Source organism: Bactrocera latifrons, unplaced genomic scaffold (assembly GCF_001853355.1).
Source record: "Bactrocera latifrons isolate USDA-ARS-PBARC rearing strain unplaced genomic scaffold, ASM185335v1 scaffold_88, whole genome shotgun sequence".
NCBI lineage: Eukaryota > Metazoa > Arthropoda > Insecta > Diptera > Tephritidae > Bactrocera > Bactrocera latifrons.
The window spans coordinates 409,025-423,971 of NW_017537578.1; the positions used below are offsets into that span (position 1 = coordinate 409,025).

General features: G+C 36.9%; 1 protein-coding gene across 4 annotated transcripts in view; it reads left to right on the forward strand.

Moving 5' to 3' along the window:
- The window catches only part of LOC108977370 (AN1-type zinc finger protein 6), a 40,742-nt gene extending 26,630 nt beyond the window's left edge, over positions 1–14,112 (forward strand). Inside the window, exons 1-6 of one of the 4 annotated variants that reach the window (XM_018947001.1) lie at positions 6,090–6,183; positions 7,777–8,275; positions 8,365–8,988; positions 9,085–9,243; positions 12,945–13,113; positions 13,963–14,111. In XM_018947001.1, the coding sequence (XP_018802546.1) occupies positions 8,890–8,988; positions 9,085–9,243; positions 12,945–13,113; positions 13,963–14,111 (576 nt within the window). In that variant the 5' untranslated portion in view covers positions 6,090–6,183; positions 7,777–8,275; positions 8,365–8,889. Of the gene's footprint in view, positions 1–6,089; positions 6,184–7,776; positions 8,276–8,364; positions 8,989–9,084; positions 9,244–9,703; positions 10,283–10,358; positions 11,357–12,944; positions 13,114–13,962 lie in introns of those variants that run through there. The other 3 variants (XM_018947002.1, XM_018946999.1, XM_018947000.1) reach the window with 3 other exon arrangements.
- The last annotated feature ends 835 nt before the right edge of the window (positions 14,113–14,947 follow it).

The window sequence follows — 14,947 nt, forward strand, 5'->3', positions numbered from 1 at the left end:
GGTCGGATTAATAACCTCAGAAGGTAATTGGTAGGATGGAAAACTTTCAAATTTGACAACAGGCTACTTTTCCCAATCAGGGAGCAGTATACCTATGTCGCCAGAGAATGTATTTGGACTCTTTGAGACACCATCTATGTGTTCGAAAAGAGCACGAAATGGAAGTTCGTTGAARTGTAGAAGACAAACAACCCGCTGTAATGGCCTACCTATTCTTTCTTCTAGTTTCCGAATGATTCCACCTTTCCAACCTSTGTTCGTGTTGGTGCCATCARCACCGACAACTTCTAGATGTTCCACATCAACTGAATTGTCTTATAAATGTTGCCATATAGYTKCGTCTCATCCTCAGCTGACCCGGAAGGAGAGGTGACGTGGCCAAAGTAATAACAACCAGGTTCCGCTATAAGAGAAATATGTTCCTCTTTGACAGKGTCGCGGTAGTACTTTTCACCTTCGCTGACTTGTGTAAGTGTATTGTCTTTGCGGACGTCAAAATACAGCCCATATACAGAGTCAATACCTTCGGTGTTTTGGAGCTTAACTCGCAGCGTTTTTTGTTTTTTTTTTTTTGCCCGACTAATCTTGCATTTGTCAGTGACAAAGCTAGCCTGATCCTCTGTTATCAAACCTGCTTTTTAGGCATCCAAATTAGCAGATGAAGCAATCAAGGTCGCTGCTCTATCACTTACTCCAAATCTTTGGGCAGCTAAAGCAGTGGGTTCGTCCTACGGCCATGATCACATAAACCATTTCGGTAGCTAATGACGAGACAAATAACTTTTGTTTTATACATTTTGCCATGAGATGCGTATTWCAGGCGCTAGGTAGACAAWTTCACGATTTTAGGCGAATTTCCGAAATTTCAAGGCCGGAGTTGGGGTTGAAGATGCAATCCGATCTCAAAACAAAAAGTTGCATTGGAATCAGGAAGTACTAAGGCAACTTTTCCGCACTATTAGAAATCCCGAATCGAAAAAAGTGCGGAATCGACCCACCCTAATGTATATGTATACTAGCGAATGATAAAAAAAATTGTTGACTAACTGCTGTCGCATTGAGCGCAATAAATCAAAGAAATATATTCATATTATAGGTACATATGTAAGCATTTATATGTACATACATATTTATAAATCCAAGCTTTTTACGACTCCATTGCGAATATTATTGCTTTGTGGCTATGAAGAGCAGCTAAAGAGGCCACTCAATGATGGTGTTTTTGCGCTGCTAGTAACTAAAGCACAATTATATATGTATGCAGTTATATACATATTTATGCCTACTTATAAATATATGATACATACATACATACAGCAAAATTAATCAGCCAACTGGTCGGAGCAGTCAAGAAAACCTGCTGTTCAATAGCACTGTGTAGCGCTATTGATGACCATGCAAGAATTGATTTTACAATACATATGTACGTGCATACATATGTATGTATGTATATATAAACGCAGTTATGCATTTAAAAAAACAACTTGTTAAGCGAAATTGTTGTTAAAATGAATTATTGCCGAACAAGTTTAAAAGCGGTTAAAAATAAATACAAAATCACGCTAAAAAAGATAAATAAATAAAAGCACAAACATAGGTAAATATGTATTTTATATATGTATATGTGTATATATATATATATGTTATATATGTATAGAAACAACCAAGCAAGAAGTTCAAAGCAGCTTTAATGGCGCTCTAAAACGCAAAAGTAACAGAAAGCGAATCAAAATGCAGAACGAAAAGTAAAAACAAAAATAAAAGTTGCTGCAACAAGCTAATGAAGTCACCACATACATACATATGTTTATATGAAGTTCTTGTGCATGCGCTTTCATTGCAAATGCATGAGACTATGCAGTTATAAAAGCAAAATATTCAAACAAGTCTTAATACCAACTCACATACAACCATTCCTGCACGTACACATATGTATGTTCACACACACCCTTGCACAATGCGCAAACAAATGCTTTCGGCAGGGAAGTAAGCACTCCTTTACACATTTGGTGCATACAATAGTACGCCCCCTTAAAACACTGCCAGCTCAAAGTCAGCTGCCACAAGTACCAAGAAGCACAACGTACACGCCACTGCCAACACCAACGCGACTGCGAAAACAGCAAATGTAAACTGACAAGCAAAATAAAAGCAAGAAATGCATGCGTTACGACCGTCAACTGTGTATCTGCAATTACATATTTACTGCACCAACCCAGCAGTTGCGCTGGGAGAGTGGTATACAGCCGAATGACGCATGCCATGGGTTAAGGCAAAATATTTGCCTTCCAAGAAGCAACCAGAGAAAAGATATTGCTTTATTTCCCTAATTTGACTTAGCTGGAATCCGCCGAACAATAGTCAAGATCAGCTTATTATGATTATGATAGCACCTGATCAAATTTGACCCGGACTGACAAAAAAGAATCATTATATAAAAGCTTGCATATTTTAATGCAAATTGCGCTCCTAAGCCAATATAAGAAAAATACCGCTTACTCCAATTATCCACACATTCCCTTTCGGCTCATTTTTGAAGGGCCATTCGCTAGAATGTTGAACTGTTTTGGCCTCATATTCATAAATACACGTCTGGTCATAAGTAGTGGTGCATTTGGTGAAAGTAGTAATTTGTAGCCTCTACTCGACGTCTGTTTTGATGCGGATTTGATACGAGTCTAGCATAGTCACGCTTCTTACATAAAACATGTTTTGGGTCGATCATCTCTTATAGGTATAAAAATTTTTATTCCCCCGCTATCACTTTTATCTCAAGACCACGATTTTCAAGCACTGTTTCTTTAACTATATCGAAGTTATCGTCATTAACCGGTGGTGGATAAAAGACTGGCATGATGAGGCAAGTTTTCGATAAACGCTTTGTGTCCCTCAAATGCTGGTCTTTGTGATAAAGAACAATTACTAAAACACTACTACAACTTTCTTTATTGGTCCGTAGCCGGGATTTCACTGGAACACATACTATTTGACATATAAAGATCCATAAAGGTCCGAGTCAAATTTGATCATATGCTATAAAAACAAATTTATATAGCCAGTGTACTAGAGCGATCTCCAGAATCCGTTTGGTATCGATCTGGTGAACTTAATCGATCATATCCTCAGGAGGCACTTTAAGTTCTCTGGGCTGGTATATTTTCTTAATATCATACCTCTTAAAATAGAGGGACATTAGTTTTTTGTTTGAACAGATTTTCATCGATGAAATTCATAGAAGAAATAAAAATAATTCAATAAATTGCAGTTATTTCGTAGTAATGGGGGTCAATTTGACTTTCAACCAATTTACGTTAGCTAACTTCAGGAAAAATTGTAACCTAAAAGTTATAAACCTTTATTCCCACATTATCCACTGACAAACAGACCCCTAAGAATATACTACCTTTTAACAAATATAATCCTTTTTTGCGATGATGATTTCAACTATGCATTCAGACATATACATAAGTATGTAAATATGTACACGTGTGCATAGAATCTAATATACTTCATTCCACAGCTGATAAGCTACAATGACTATTCGCCGCCCTCACACAGTTTAGCATACAAGCAAGTAAGAGTATGTATTCATACGTGTATGAAATGCTGGAAAACACACCCTGTAATTTAAAACGTGACTCGGCCTTAGTTGCTATGCACGTACAACTATAGACACATATGTACATATATATGTACATAAGTGGGATTTTACACGTACACATTTATTTGGAGCGATAGGTGGAGAATCAACAAACCGTATTGTGCAATGCTAGCGTTGACGAGCGCGTGCAGCGTTATAGACAGCGACGGCGTGAGCGCAGACCCAACAACTGCGGGGGTCCCCAGCGCCATGTCTGCTTTAATTATGCTGATGTCTGTTTAAATGTGCGTGCAGACGAACGCGTAAGGGCGAGGGGAAGTGTATATGTATATGCATGTAAGTTGTAACTTAAATTTATAACATAATAACTTTTCACCACACACCACAAGTTATGCAGTTGGGCAGCGTTGAGCAAATTCGTAGGAAAACATGAATTCTACCCACTTTAATTTGGGAATTTTTGGAAAGTTTGCTTTTACTTTGGAACTGAGTTCTTACATACATAAATACATACATTCAAGTGGCTCTCCTGTAACTGCAGTTATGTAAAGTGAAGGCAATATGAGCATGGTGTGGTGAATAGACCCCTTCTAAGCGCTAAAATACATTACTGCTCATTTGTCAAATGATATTCGTTTTCCTGCGAGCCAAATTACGTTGTCAAAAGACGCAGTGTGTAAGTGTATGTATGTGCATGCTGGCTTGATACCAGCTGTTAGTGGTGGGGTTGTACATACTCGTATGTCTGAGCATATATTTACATTTGGTAGTGTCGTGCAGTTTTACTGTCAACAAGCAATGACTTTGCTCTTTCTGCATGTGACAGCTTAAATGATTAACTCACCACTTACTGTACTACCACTACTGTTATAACTGACATGTATGTGTGGTGAAATTGCCGTTTACAGCAAAATGTTAGTTTTTGTTTGAGTGGGTGTGTGTGCGAGATAAATTTACTCAATTCACATTTTTCTTTTGCTCTGGTATTGAATTTCTGCCAGCGTAAGGTCATGTGCAACTGCGCATGTCACCCACTCGATAACCAACACACCACAGCATGAAATGCATTTTTCAGTGGAAGTTTTATAGTTAAAGTTCGTTCTTGTTTTCGTTTATTTTTTTATGTTTTGCCTTTTGCACTTCTCAAGCTTGCCACATTCTTATTTTCGTCATTTATTGCTCTTAGTGTTTCTCACCATCACTACTGTTTTCCGCTCTCCGCTTTATGCACTTTTCACTTTTGTAATCTGCCACATGTTTGTGTGTTGGTTTTGGTTTGGCGTAGCTTTTGTATCGTATCACTTTCTTCAGAAGTCTGTGCTCCCATCGTGGCTTCAAGCATGCAAGCCAGCCAGCGTACCAGCAAGTCGAGCTTGTTGTATTCGTGCATGTTTGAGCGTATAGTACTTACAGTTATTTTGTTAGCGTGTGTCTTCAGGTTTCTTGGTAGTATCAATTTAATTTTTAGAAATAATTTTTACTCCAATTACAGAAAATCACATTCACACATATTATATAAGATTTTATATAAAATTAAACAAGAAATTCATTTTTTAAAAAAAATAATTAATGATATGAATAATAATAAAAAATAATGGTTATAAAAATAGCAGGAATTGTAAAATAAAAATTTTAAATTGTTTATAATATAATTTAAAAATAATATTAAGCAATAAAATGTTTCTTTAATTCTGCTACCAAATAGTTATGACTTGTATTTGTTGTTTCCCTTTCTTAATCCAACTCAGCTTGAAAATTAATGGTAAATTTTCCTGAAAGAAAACGATAACATAGAAGCAATGTAAAATAAACGAAAGACATAGTAAAAGCCAACGCAAAAAGAGCTCATTTCAGTTTTGGCAACAATTAACACCGTTAGGTAAGACGTTTAAAAAACGCACACACAGGCTCGAAAGTCACAAGTAACATACATACATACATATTTAATTCTTTACCTGTGCACTCTGCTATGGCAACAAACATTACACCCCTCCAAGTCTAGACAACAACACAGAATACAAGTTCGAGTGCTGGGAGGAAGCAAAACACTCACTCTCACAGGCGTGAGGCAAAAAATAAAAAAGAAGTCTCAGAAGAATAACGAGTATCAGTTTTTTGTGTTGTATGCACTTCCATACTTACATAAATGAGTAAACTTATATTAGCATAACATAAACAGCAAAATGACAGCAACACTAGACATGCATAACAAACAAGAACAATAACAAAGAAAAACTCCATAAATAACAGCAAAACTTCCATTACATTACGAAAATTGCTCCCGCAGAGGTTTTATCAGCAGCGCTAACAGTCTCTTGTGTGTGCACTTGCATACATACTTACATTCACTTATGTACTTACATGTATGTGCGTGTCACCACCAGCTAGAGTTTCTGTCCCCAGCTCAATCCGGTTCAGTTGCAATCGTGCTGCGCCAGTTGTGAGCTTGTTTGCTGCGCATACACACACTCTTGCATATTAGCGTATGGTGCCAGTTTGTTCGATCGTTGGTGCTTGGAGCTTCTTGGCAGCGATCGCAATCGTCATAGCCACGCGAATTTGCTATTATTTTGCAAAAAAACGTAAGAATTCGATAAATTTTATCTTCTCCGCGCTTTACTTCATTCGCCTCGGTTTTGATTTTCTTTTGAACGCGGCGCAATATTTGTCGCTGTCGTTGACGCTGACTTCTGGTCCAGCGACAGCCTTGAAAAATATTTTGCTTGACAATTAACATAAAAGCGCCCACTTTGTTTGTTGTACACCATCGATTGTACAACAACAACTACAATTGTGCATTTTACTGCTTCTTTTGCAGCATTGTGTTGTTGGTGTTGCCATTAGTGTCATTTTTTCGTTGCATTTTTTACGTTGGCGCGCAGCTGTTGCAATTATTGCTAACTTTTTTTTGTTATTGCAATTTACTATTTGCAATATTTTTCGCGAAAATATGTGTATGTTTGTGTGTGCATTTGATTCGTGTTTCCATTGTGTGCGCTGATTTCTAATGGCGGCTGTTAGTGCAAAGCAAATAGAAGCGCAAAAGAAGCTGAAAATAGTTATATTTAATTGCGCCGATAAATAATTAAAGTGTGTTTATGATGTTATTGCAGGAAAAATATTTGCCTGGCTTTTTAAAAATATTTTAATATGTTTGTTAAATTTAAAGAAAAATAATCAAATCAATAATAACCGGAAATTTAACATGAAAAACATTTTAAATTAAATAAAAATAAATTTAGAAAAAGTTAAAATTTATAATGATTTAAAAAAAATTAATATTAATAAAGAAAATAAAAACTAAAATAATAATACATACTTTGTTTTAATTCATATGCCATACTGTTAAACGTCAGAGACCTCAAGACAATATAATAATAATTACTTCTTTATATGAAAGTTATTGTGCAATGTTATAATGTCCAAACAGATTGTTGAGATTTGACAACTCCAGCATAAATATAAATAAACTTCTTTATTTGCGGAGGGTATTCTTGGTTTAATGCAACGAAAGTCAAACTTTTTTTTCTTTTTTATTTCTGTGCTGAAAATTTTAAATACTTTACATTTTTGTCTTAAACTTTGCAAGCTCCATCACCAGTACCGTCACTAGTCGTCACTGATGTTTGCGTGCACGAAAGTAGTTTTATATTGCAAATTCGTATATTGAAAGCAATGTTTTTACAACAACAACAAGGTTCAACAGTTCAGTACATGCACAACAGCCGATAGTTGCCGCTGATGACTGACAATATTCTTTTTTCAATAATTTCTCTATTCCATGACTGCATATTTGCAATTTTGCTGTATTAATTTGATATTTGGTTTCGCTCACTTAGACGTTAGTCACATATTATTGGATTTTTATTTAAAAATCATGATTTACTACTTTCGAAAGCCTTCTATGCACACCAGCCAGTGCTGCCAAGCGCATTCCAAAACAATTTGCAATTTACTATGAGTAATAGCTTTTGAAAATTACACACATGATTGTTTTTCTCACACGCCGATTCGTCTCATATTGCACATGCATCACCTAAAGGCACAAATAATCATATAAGCGCTTATATTTGTATTATATGCACATTTTCTTAAATATTAAATATAAAAATGTCATTTTCATGCATCAAATTCACATGAAACTAAACAATGCTCCTTATTTTCTTCAATTACAGTTCTATTGAGCATTAAAAGTTCACGCCCAACAACAAAAAGAGCAGCAGCAACAGCAGCAGCGGCGGCAACGTTAAGCATAATAACTGGGTACTAGCGAAAACGAGTGAGTTTATCAGTGCTCAGCCAGAGTGATAATAGCGGCAGCATCAGCGGCTATCGGTGTGCGAAGTATAATAAACGAAAGTAGAGTCAAATCAGCAAGGCGACAGTGTGTGCCAGTCACCGGTCAACAGTCACCAACACCTAAAGACACAACAACCATTAGCTAGCAACAAAACAGTTGCTTTTTTTTACATACTTACTTACTGCTCTTATATTAAATCTTAGTTCTCCGCAATTGCAAGAGCAATTGTATGCGCACAACAACAGCAAGAAAAACAGGCATATACAACCAGCTACAACTGGACAATCAGTTCGTAAAGTATAGCACTTGAAACTGAATCTTCAAAAAGAAAAACACAAATCAAATAAATTCTTCAATTGTTGTGCAAGTGTTGGGTGAGTGTTTGCAAATGAATATTTTTCAACAATTTGCTGCTAATGAGCGCTTGTACTAATTTTGGGTCTTTCTTTATATTATTTTGCAGTGTTTAAAACGAGCGAGCAGAGTCAGCGTGTGTTGTTGTTATTGGAGTTATTGGAGTTATTGAAACAGCGGAACTCTCACTCACGTGTACTTTTTTGTATTGAATTTGCTATTCGCTTAAATTGAAATTGAAAGCCAACAGTTATTTGCAAATTTTCTTCCGTGTTCTTCTATCAACGAGTTGTGTTACAAAGAATAAACTGTTATTATAAACTTCACTGTTCTCTAAATTTCTGAAACGTCAACAACGCATAAACCAAATACAACAGCAACAACAACATTCAATTACAATAATCGGCAATAAAGCCCCCGTGATTGCAACCAGACGCCTAATTATTGAGCGAGCGGTGCTAAGAGGTGGTGATAAATTCATAAAAAGGCGTAGGCAAAGTTAGCAAAGTCGTTGCAGAAGCGCGCGTACAGCAAAAAAAAAAAAACAAAGCAGTTATTGCAACAAAACACACTACACTACCCGCAAAGCAAATCAACTAAAATACAGGAACAAACAAGAACCACAAAACAAACAATGGAACGTGAATCCAATCCAATGCAACCTATGTGCCGCTCCGGTTGCGGTTTCTACGGCAATCCAGCCACCGATGGTCTCTGTTCCGTGTGCTATAAGGTAAGTATAGTTCTATACTTGAAAGTCGATGTATTTTAATTATTGAAGTTTCTCTTTACGACGTCTAACAAATTATTGTCTTCTTATTCCACATAGGATTCTTTGAGAAAAAAGCAACAACCACCTGTTAGCAGCACACCTGTATCAGTTCCAAGCCCACAGCCAAGTCCCACATTCAATCCAGCCATCACAATAACCAATACCGCACAGCCGACAGTGCAAAGTTTACAGCTGCAGCATAATGAAATAAAAGAGGTGAGTCAGAAAGTGTAAAATAAAATGAGATTTTAACACACAATTGTATAAGATATTGTACAAGTATATGTATATATCACTGTGTTGGGTAATTATGATTTTAAGGTTTCAAGGAGGTTTTGAGGTTATGTTAGAAAATATAAAAGTTAACTTCGGTTGCAACTAATTCACAAATAAAAAAAAATCTTTACACGTGCAATATGTATGGCAGCTATATGCTGGTTCGATATTATCGGTTTCAACGAATGATAGTAGCTTCTTGGAGAGAAAAAATACGTATGCATAGTTTCAGTTTCGTGAAAAGCTCTATAAACTACATAAACGGAAGCTGAAAAGAGTGTAAATTTAAATAAGAATTCTCGTATAAATATTCAAAAGCAATCCCTTCATTGCGATATCGCACTTGTGCTTGCGTTGAAATGAAAATTTTAATGAAACAAACTTTTTCTGTGAATTTTAAATCGCTTGTTAAGTATATTTTCAATTTTCCAACCTCAAAAAATTTTTAAAATCACATAAATTTAAAAATACATAAGTAAACATCAAAAAACAACAACCGAAATCCGACATATGTCTATTAAATTTGTTCACCTGGCCGAAGTAGTAGTGCGGATTGTATAAAATGTCTTTTTAATAATGAAAATTTACATTCGACCAAAATAGTTTAATTTGAAAATTAACGCAAATCTTTCGGCACCGCTTTTTCGACGCCCAACAACACATTCTCTAATTTCCAATTTCGCCGCAAGTTAAGTAAATCAATTCAAAATCAAGCCAACCAAAGCGAAAACTATGTCCGCCGCCAAAATGAAGACTGCACCGAGTGCGGCCACAACCGCCACCACAGACGCCAATGAGCGTATACGCAAGCAACAGCAACAACAACAGCAGCAAGATGATAAAATTGCTAATAACTTTGCAACGTCGTCGTCGGCGGCGGCAGCGGCGGCTACAGCCACGTCTGATGCCACCGTTGCACTGCCAACCACCTCCAACACGGCGGCAGCGGCCACCACATTGCGCGGTGCACGCCGAAATCGTGAGCACAATAAAATAAAGCTAACCAATTGCATATTGTTTCATATACCTTTCCTTTGTTACTTGTATTTCGCAAGACACTAGAAAATTACGCTCTGCCAGCGGCGATGATATCAAACGCCAAACAACAACAACAGCGAAACGCAAACGTCATGTAAATTTCAGTTCACCAAATACCAAGTCTAAAATACGTCTAACAACCGCCAAAACTAAGTCACAAACCAATGCCGCGAATGCCAAAGACGCGGTTGATAGCCAGCTGCCCACAGTGGAAAAATCCAAGTCGATATTGAAGGTGAAGCATGTTACTGTGCTGAAACGTAAAGCGGGCACAAATAAAGTCACAAAGAAACTTAAGAAAGTACCGCAAGGCGCGCAAGCTGAATACGAAGCGGCCGAGTTGTCCAAATTGCAGCAGCAATTTGCTACCAAACTGCCAGAGACACCAAACGCACCCGCGTCCACACCAAATGAGCTCTCCGTAGCACGATCTAGTGCACCGGCAACAAGCTCCAGCGAAAATGTGCAGGGTGCCAGCAAACGCCGCAGCAGCGGTAAACGTTTGCTCAAACGCCGACACAGTGGCGGTACGAAGCTTGTGGCAACCGGCGTTGGTATTGTCGAATCGGGTTCAGTAAACGTGCCACCGGTGCGTCGCTTTAGTCCTGTGCACGACAAAACGGTGCTTAACACTCACGCCTCCAAAGTGTATGACGACGCTGAAATGTTTGTTGGCAATAACTTGAAATCCTTCGAAACTATACCAACCGCCAGCAACAATATAACGGTGGCTATGGTGAAAGAAGCGCATAGTTCCAAGCAGAAGAAGGCAAACAATGAAGAAGCGCCCGCAGCAGCCACAACAAATGACGCAACAGCTAGTAATACGGTTGTCACTAACGTAGCTGCTGTCGATGTCGATACCGTTGGCAACGTTAATAGTGTTGTTGGTGGTAGTAGTGCACCAACAGCGCAGGAGTTGCAAAATTCATTAACACCCCAGTCGGTTGTGCCAATCGCCGAACCCATTTCTACGGCTCCCTCAACTAGTAATAATAATTCGTCTAAAAAAGGGGTAAATGTCTTACCAATTAGCTTCTTGATTAAATTGTTTGTTATAAATGCCGCACACTCTTGAAATTGAACGGTATTTCGTCTGTATTTCCTACCCTGCAGAGTAACTGCAAATGGCTTTTTTTGCCTTGGCGTTTTTTCGAATTGTCACTGAACATATTGCAACGTTGAGTTACAAAATGTCTTGTCTAAATACATACACGTGGCAAGAACTATTGGTTTCTCATTTGCCCTTACATATCTAACTACATATTTATTTGCTACTTTAGAATTTTTTTTTCTTGAAAATAGTAAATTTTGTTTAATTTTTACTGCTTTGCTTGTAAGCAGAAGTCTAAAATCTTGAAGCTGTTAGTAGAAATGTCTAAAGTTTTACATTTTGAATGCTATTTTTGATATGAATCGATGTCTTGCAATATCGATCCGAAAATTTGCACATGTTTTTTTTTTTCTCCCAAAGAATCCGCCAATTTGTCGGAATAGCCGACATAGACCTATTTTAGCATATACTATACTTGCTGCCATACAAACTGACCGATCAACCTCAAGTTCTTCTATGAAAACTTGTATTATTCTAGCTTCACGCTTAACGTTTTTTTCCGATTTTAATTTTTTTTTTTTCATTTATTTTCCGAAAAAATTGTCCTAATCGAAATTTAATTTTATATATGTAAATATTTTTTTTTATTAATTTTCTTTGCTCTACATTACTTATTTAAGGGGTTAGGTGGGTTGCAGAGGTACAAAAAAAGATATTTTTACGTTTTTTTTTTTAATACAAGCAATGATATATTTGAAAAATATAATAAGTTTATATCAAAGGTATACGTATGTACATATATTCGAACAATATCTCCTGAAATTTCGATACAAAAATGTTGAAAATGCACAAGTTCTGAAGGCTGTATCTCCGAAAATATTACTCAGATCAACTTTAAAATTTAGGACTATATTCTAGATATATTGTAGAATTTAATAAAGCAAACAACAAAAAAATCGATTTTTCAAAATTTTCAAACCCACCTAACCCCTTAATACTTTGTTGGCTGCTCCCTTAAACTTCCGCAATTTCTGATAAAAAGACAAGCAATGGGATTACATAAAAGTCACCTGAATGAGTATGCAACTCGCTACTAAGTACTTGTTCGAGTGTTTAATTAAATTTCACGGGCACTGAACTCGCCTAGGCTGTGCAGCAGCAAGTAGCAGGGCACGAGTTTTGTTTCGCCTTAATAACAACAAATAAAATTGGCATTAGAGCAAAAGAATTTTGGCTATTAGCCACCTAAAATGTGCGATGCTGCTTCTTTAGATACCGACGTAAATAAATCTGTATGCACTCGAAGGGGAAGAAGAAGGTAGCAGTGCATGCTACTCACCCGCTTTCCTCCATATAGCTTAGTAGAATGGTGCTATGTATACCAAGAATTAGCGGCAGTTTTAAACTTATTGATTTCACCTCAATCTTGTAGTGAATGCAGGTTACATTTTAATATATATATATTTTTTTTCTATAATTATGTGATATTTGTTGCTTTGACTTTACATTCAATTAATTCAATTTATGTCTTTAATATTTTTGCTTGTAGAAAATAAACGAAGAAAGCGCAGCTAAGACTAGCACCGAAGCTGCTGCCGTTGCCGGTCCATCAACATCCTCCCAAACAGCCGAAGATGATAAAGACAAGGAGGAAGACAAAGATGCAAAAAAGAAAAAGAATCGTTGCGCTGAATGCCGCAAGAAAGTTGGTCTTACAGGTGAGTGCCGAACTATGAAAGAAAGAAGATAAAAAATATTGATGTTGATAGAAAAGGAAAATATGCCAACGCGGGGCACCACCGATCCACCGATTTAAGGTGTGAAGTGGTTGTTCCAGAGTAGAGGCACCTACAAACTTTAATCTGAAAGTCTATGTAAATGTTCAGACCGACACTTAATCAGTAGTAGTATCAATAGCTTATCCCATTAATCTTATAAATTTATCAAGATTTCGCCATACAAAAATGACAGTTCAAAACCTATTCATCGAAGTGATTTGAAACTGATCCACACTAAATCTCTCGGTGCGATTCTGATTTTGCGCCATGTACTTGTCAGCATTGGAAATCTATTACATTATCACAGCTGACAGCAAAAAATGTACACAAACAAATTAATTAAACGTAATCTGAATTCACCTGAAAATCATCGACTTCCCAAAAAAAAAAAAAAAAAATGCGTTCATTATTTTCATTATATGGAAATTTTTTAAAAGAAGACGGCTTTATAACAAAATAATATAAGAACAATGTTTTCCTTTAATAAATATTATGCGATGTGAATTCTTGAATGGCAAAAACATATGTTTTATCATCTGTCCAGCGGCAGTGAGAACGGCTAGATTAGTGAAGAGATAAAATGTAATCTAATCACTTATAATTTTTGGTAGGAACATAGTATAATTGTATCAAATAAATTATAGTATCTGAATGTGCGTGCCTTGCTAGTTGCTTGAATATCTTGCCTCTTCTGCATCTAATTTCATGCCTCTAATACTTTCCGTTTATAAAATTGTAATTTTATTTTATTGTTTTCAACAATTTCATGAAATTTGTTTTCATTTGCAGGTTTTCAGTGCCGATGTGGTGGACTCTACTGCGCTGTACACAGATACAGCGACAAACACGACTGCACATTTAACTATCGGGAACATGGGGCCCAAGAAATTCGACGCAATAATCCTGTGGTAGTTGGCGAAAAAATACAAAAAATTTGAACTTTTGTGCCATCAACTTTATAATATAAATATATATATATAAATATAAATATTAAATATATACATAAAAATTAAATATAAATAATAATGATAATATAATTAATAACTATATATATAATAATAATTAATATAAACAAAACAACACTACAAATGAAATGAAAACAAAATGCCGAAAAGAAAACATAAAAGAACTCAGCTAAGAAAGTATAGTTTATAGTGCAAAAAAGCAAAGAGAAAAAGAGCTACACTTCCACACTCCATAAAGATACACAGGCACACGCAGAAACACACACACCTACAAAAATGTCGAAGAAAAGACTAGTACCACCACCAACACACGGGGCTAAGGCGAAACTTGCCTGCAAAAACGGCAGATAGTTGCTGGGCCCGCCACAACGGCAATGCCAACGGCGCACACGTCCAACGCCAAATACGACGAATGTATGCTGGAACATACTGACAAACTTGCATAAAAAAGCACGGCCAAATGTCGTAAATACTTGAAAGCAGGCGTCTAATGTTTGGCCAGCAGCAGCGCGGGCGTATGCCGCCACGGCAGTGTATACACGCTCCAACCACTCAGCGCACGATGAATCACCGCAAGCAGCTGAGGCGGCAGTGCAGTGTAGAAGCAGCGTAGAGTTTGCTTGGAGCGAACATCTCTAAGAATATGACTATATCTCGCAGCGTTTCGGATTCAAAGCGTGCAGTGTAGCAGCAGCACAGCGCACGAACAACTCGGCGCGCACTTCCAGCAGCCGCACACCTGAGCAGCTCTGATGATGATGAAGGCGTTTAGGCAGATGTAACACACGAACTTACTTCCAAGCACTTTC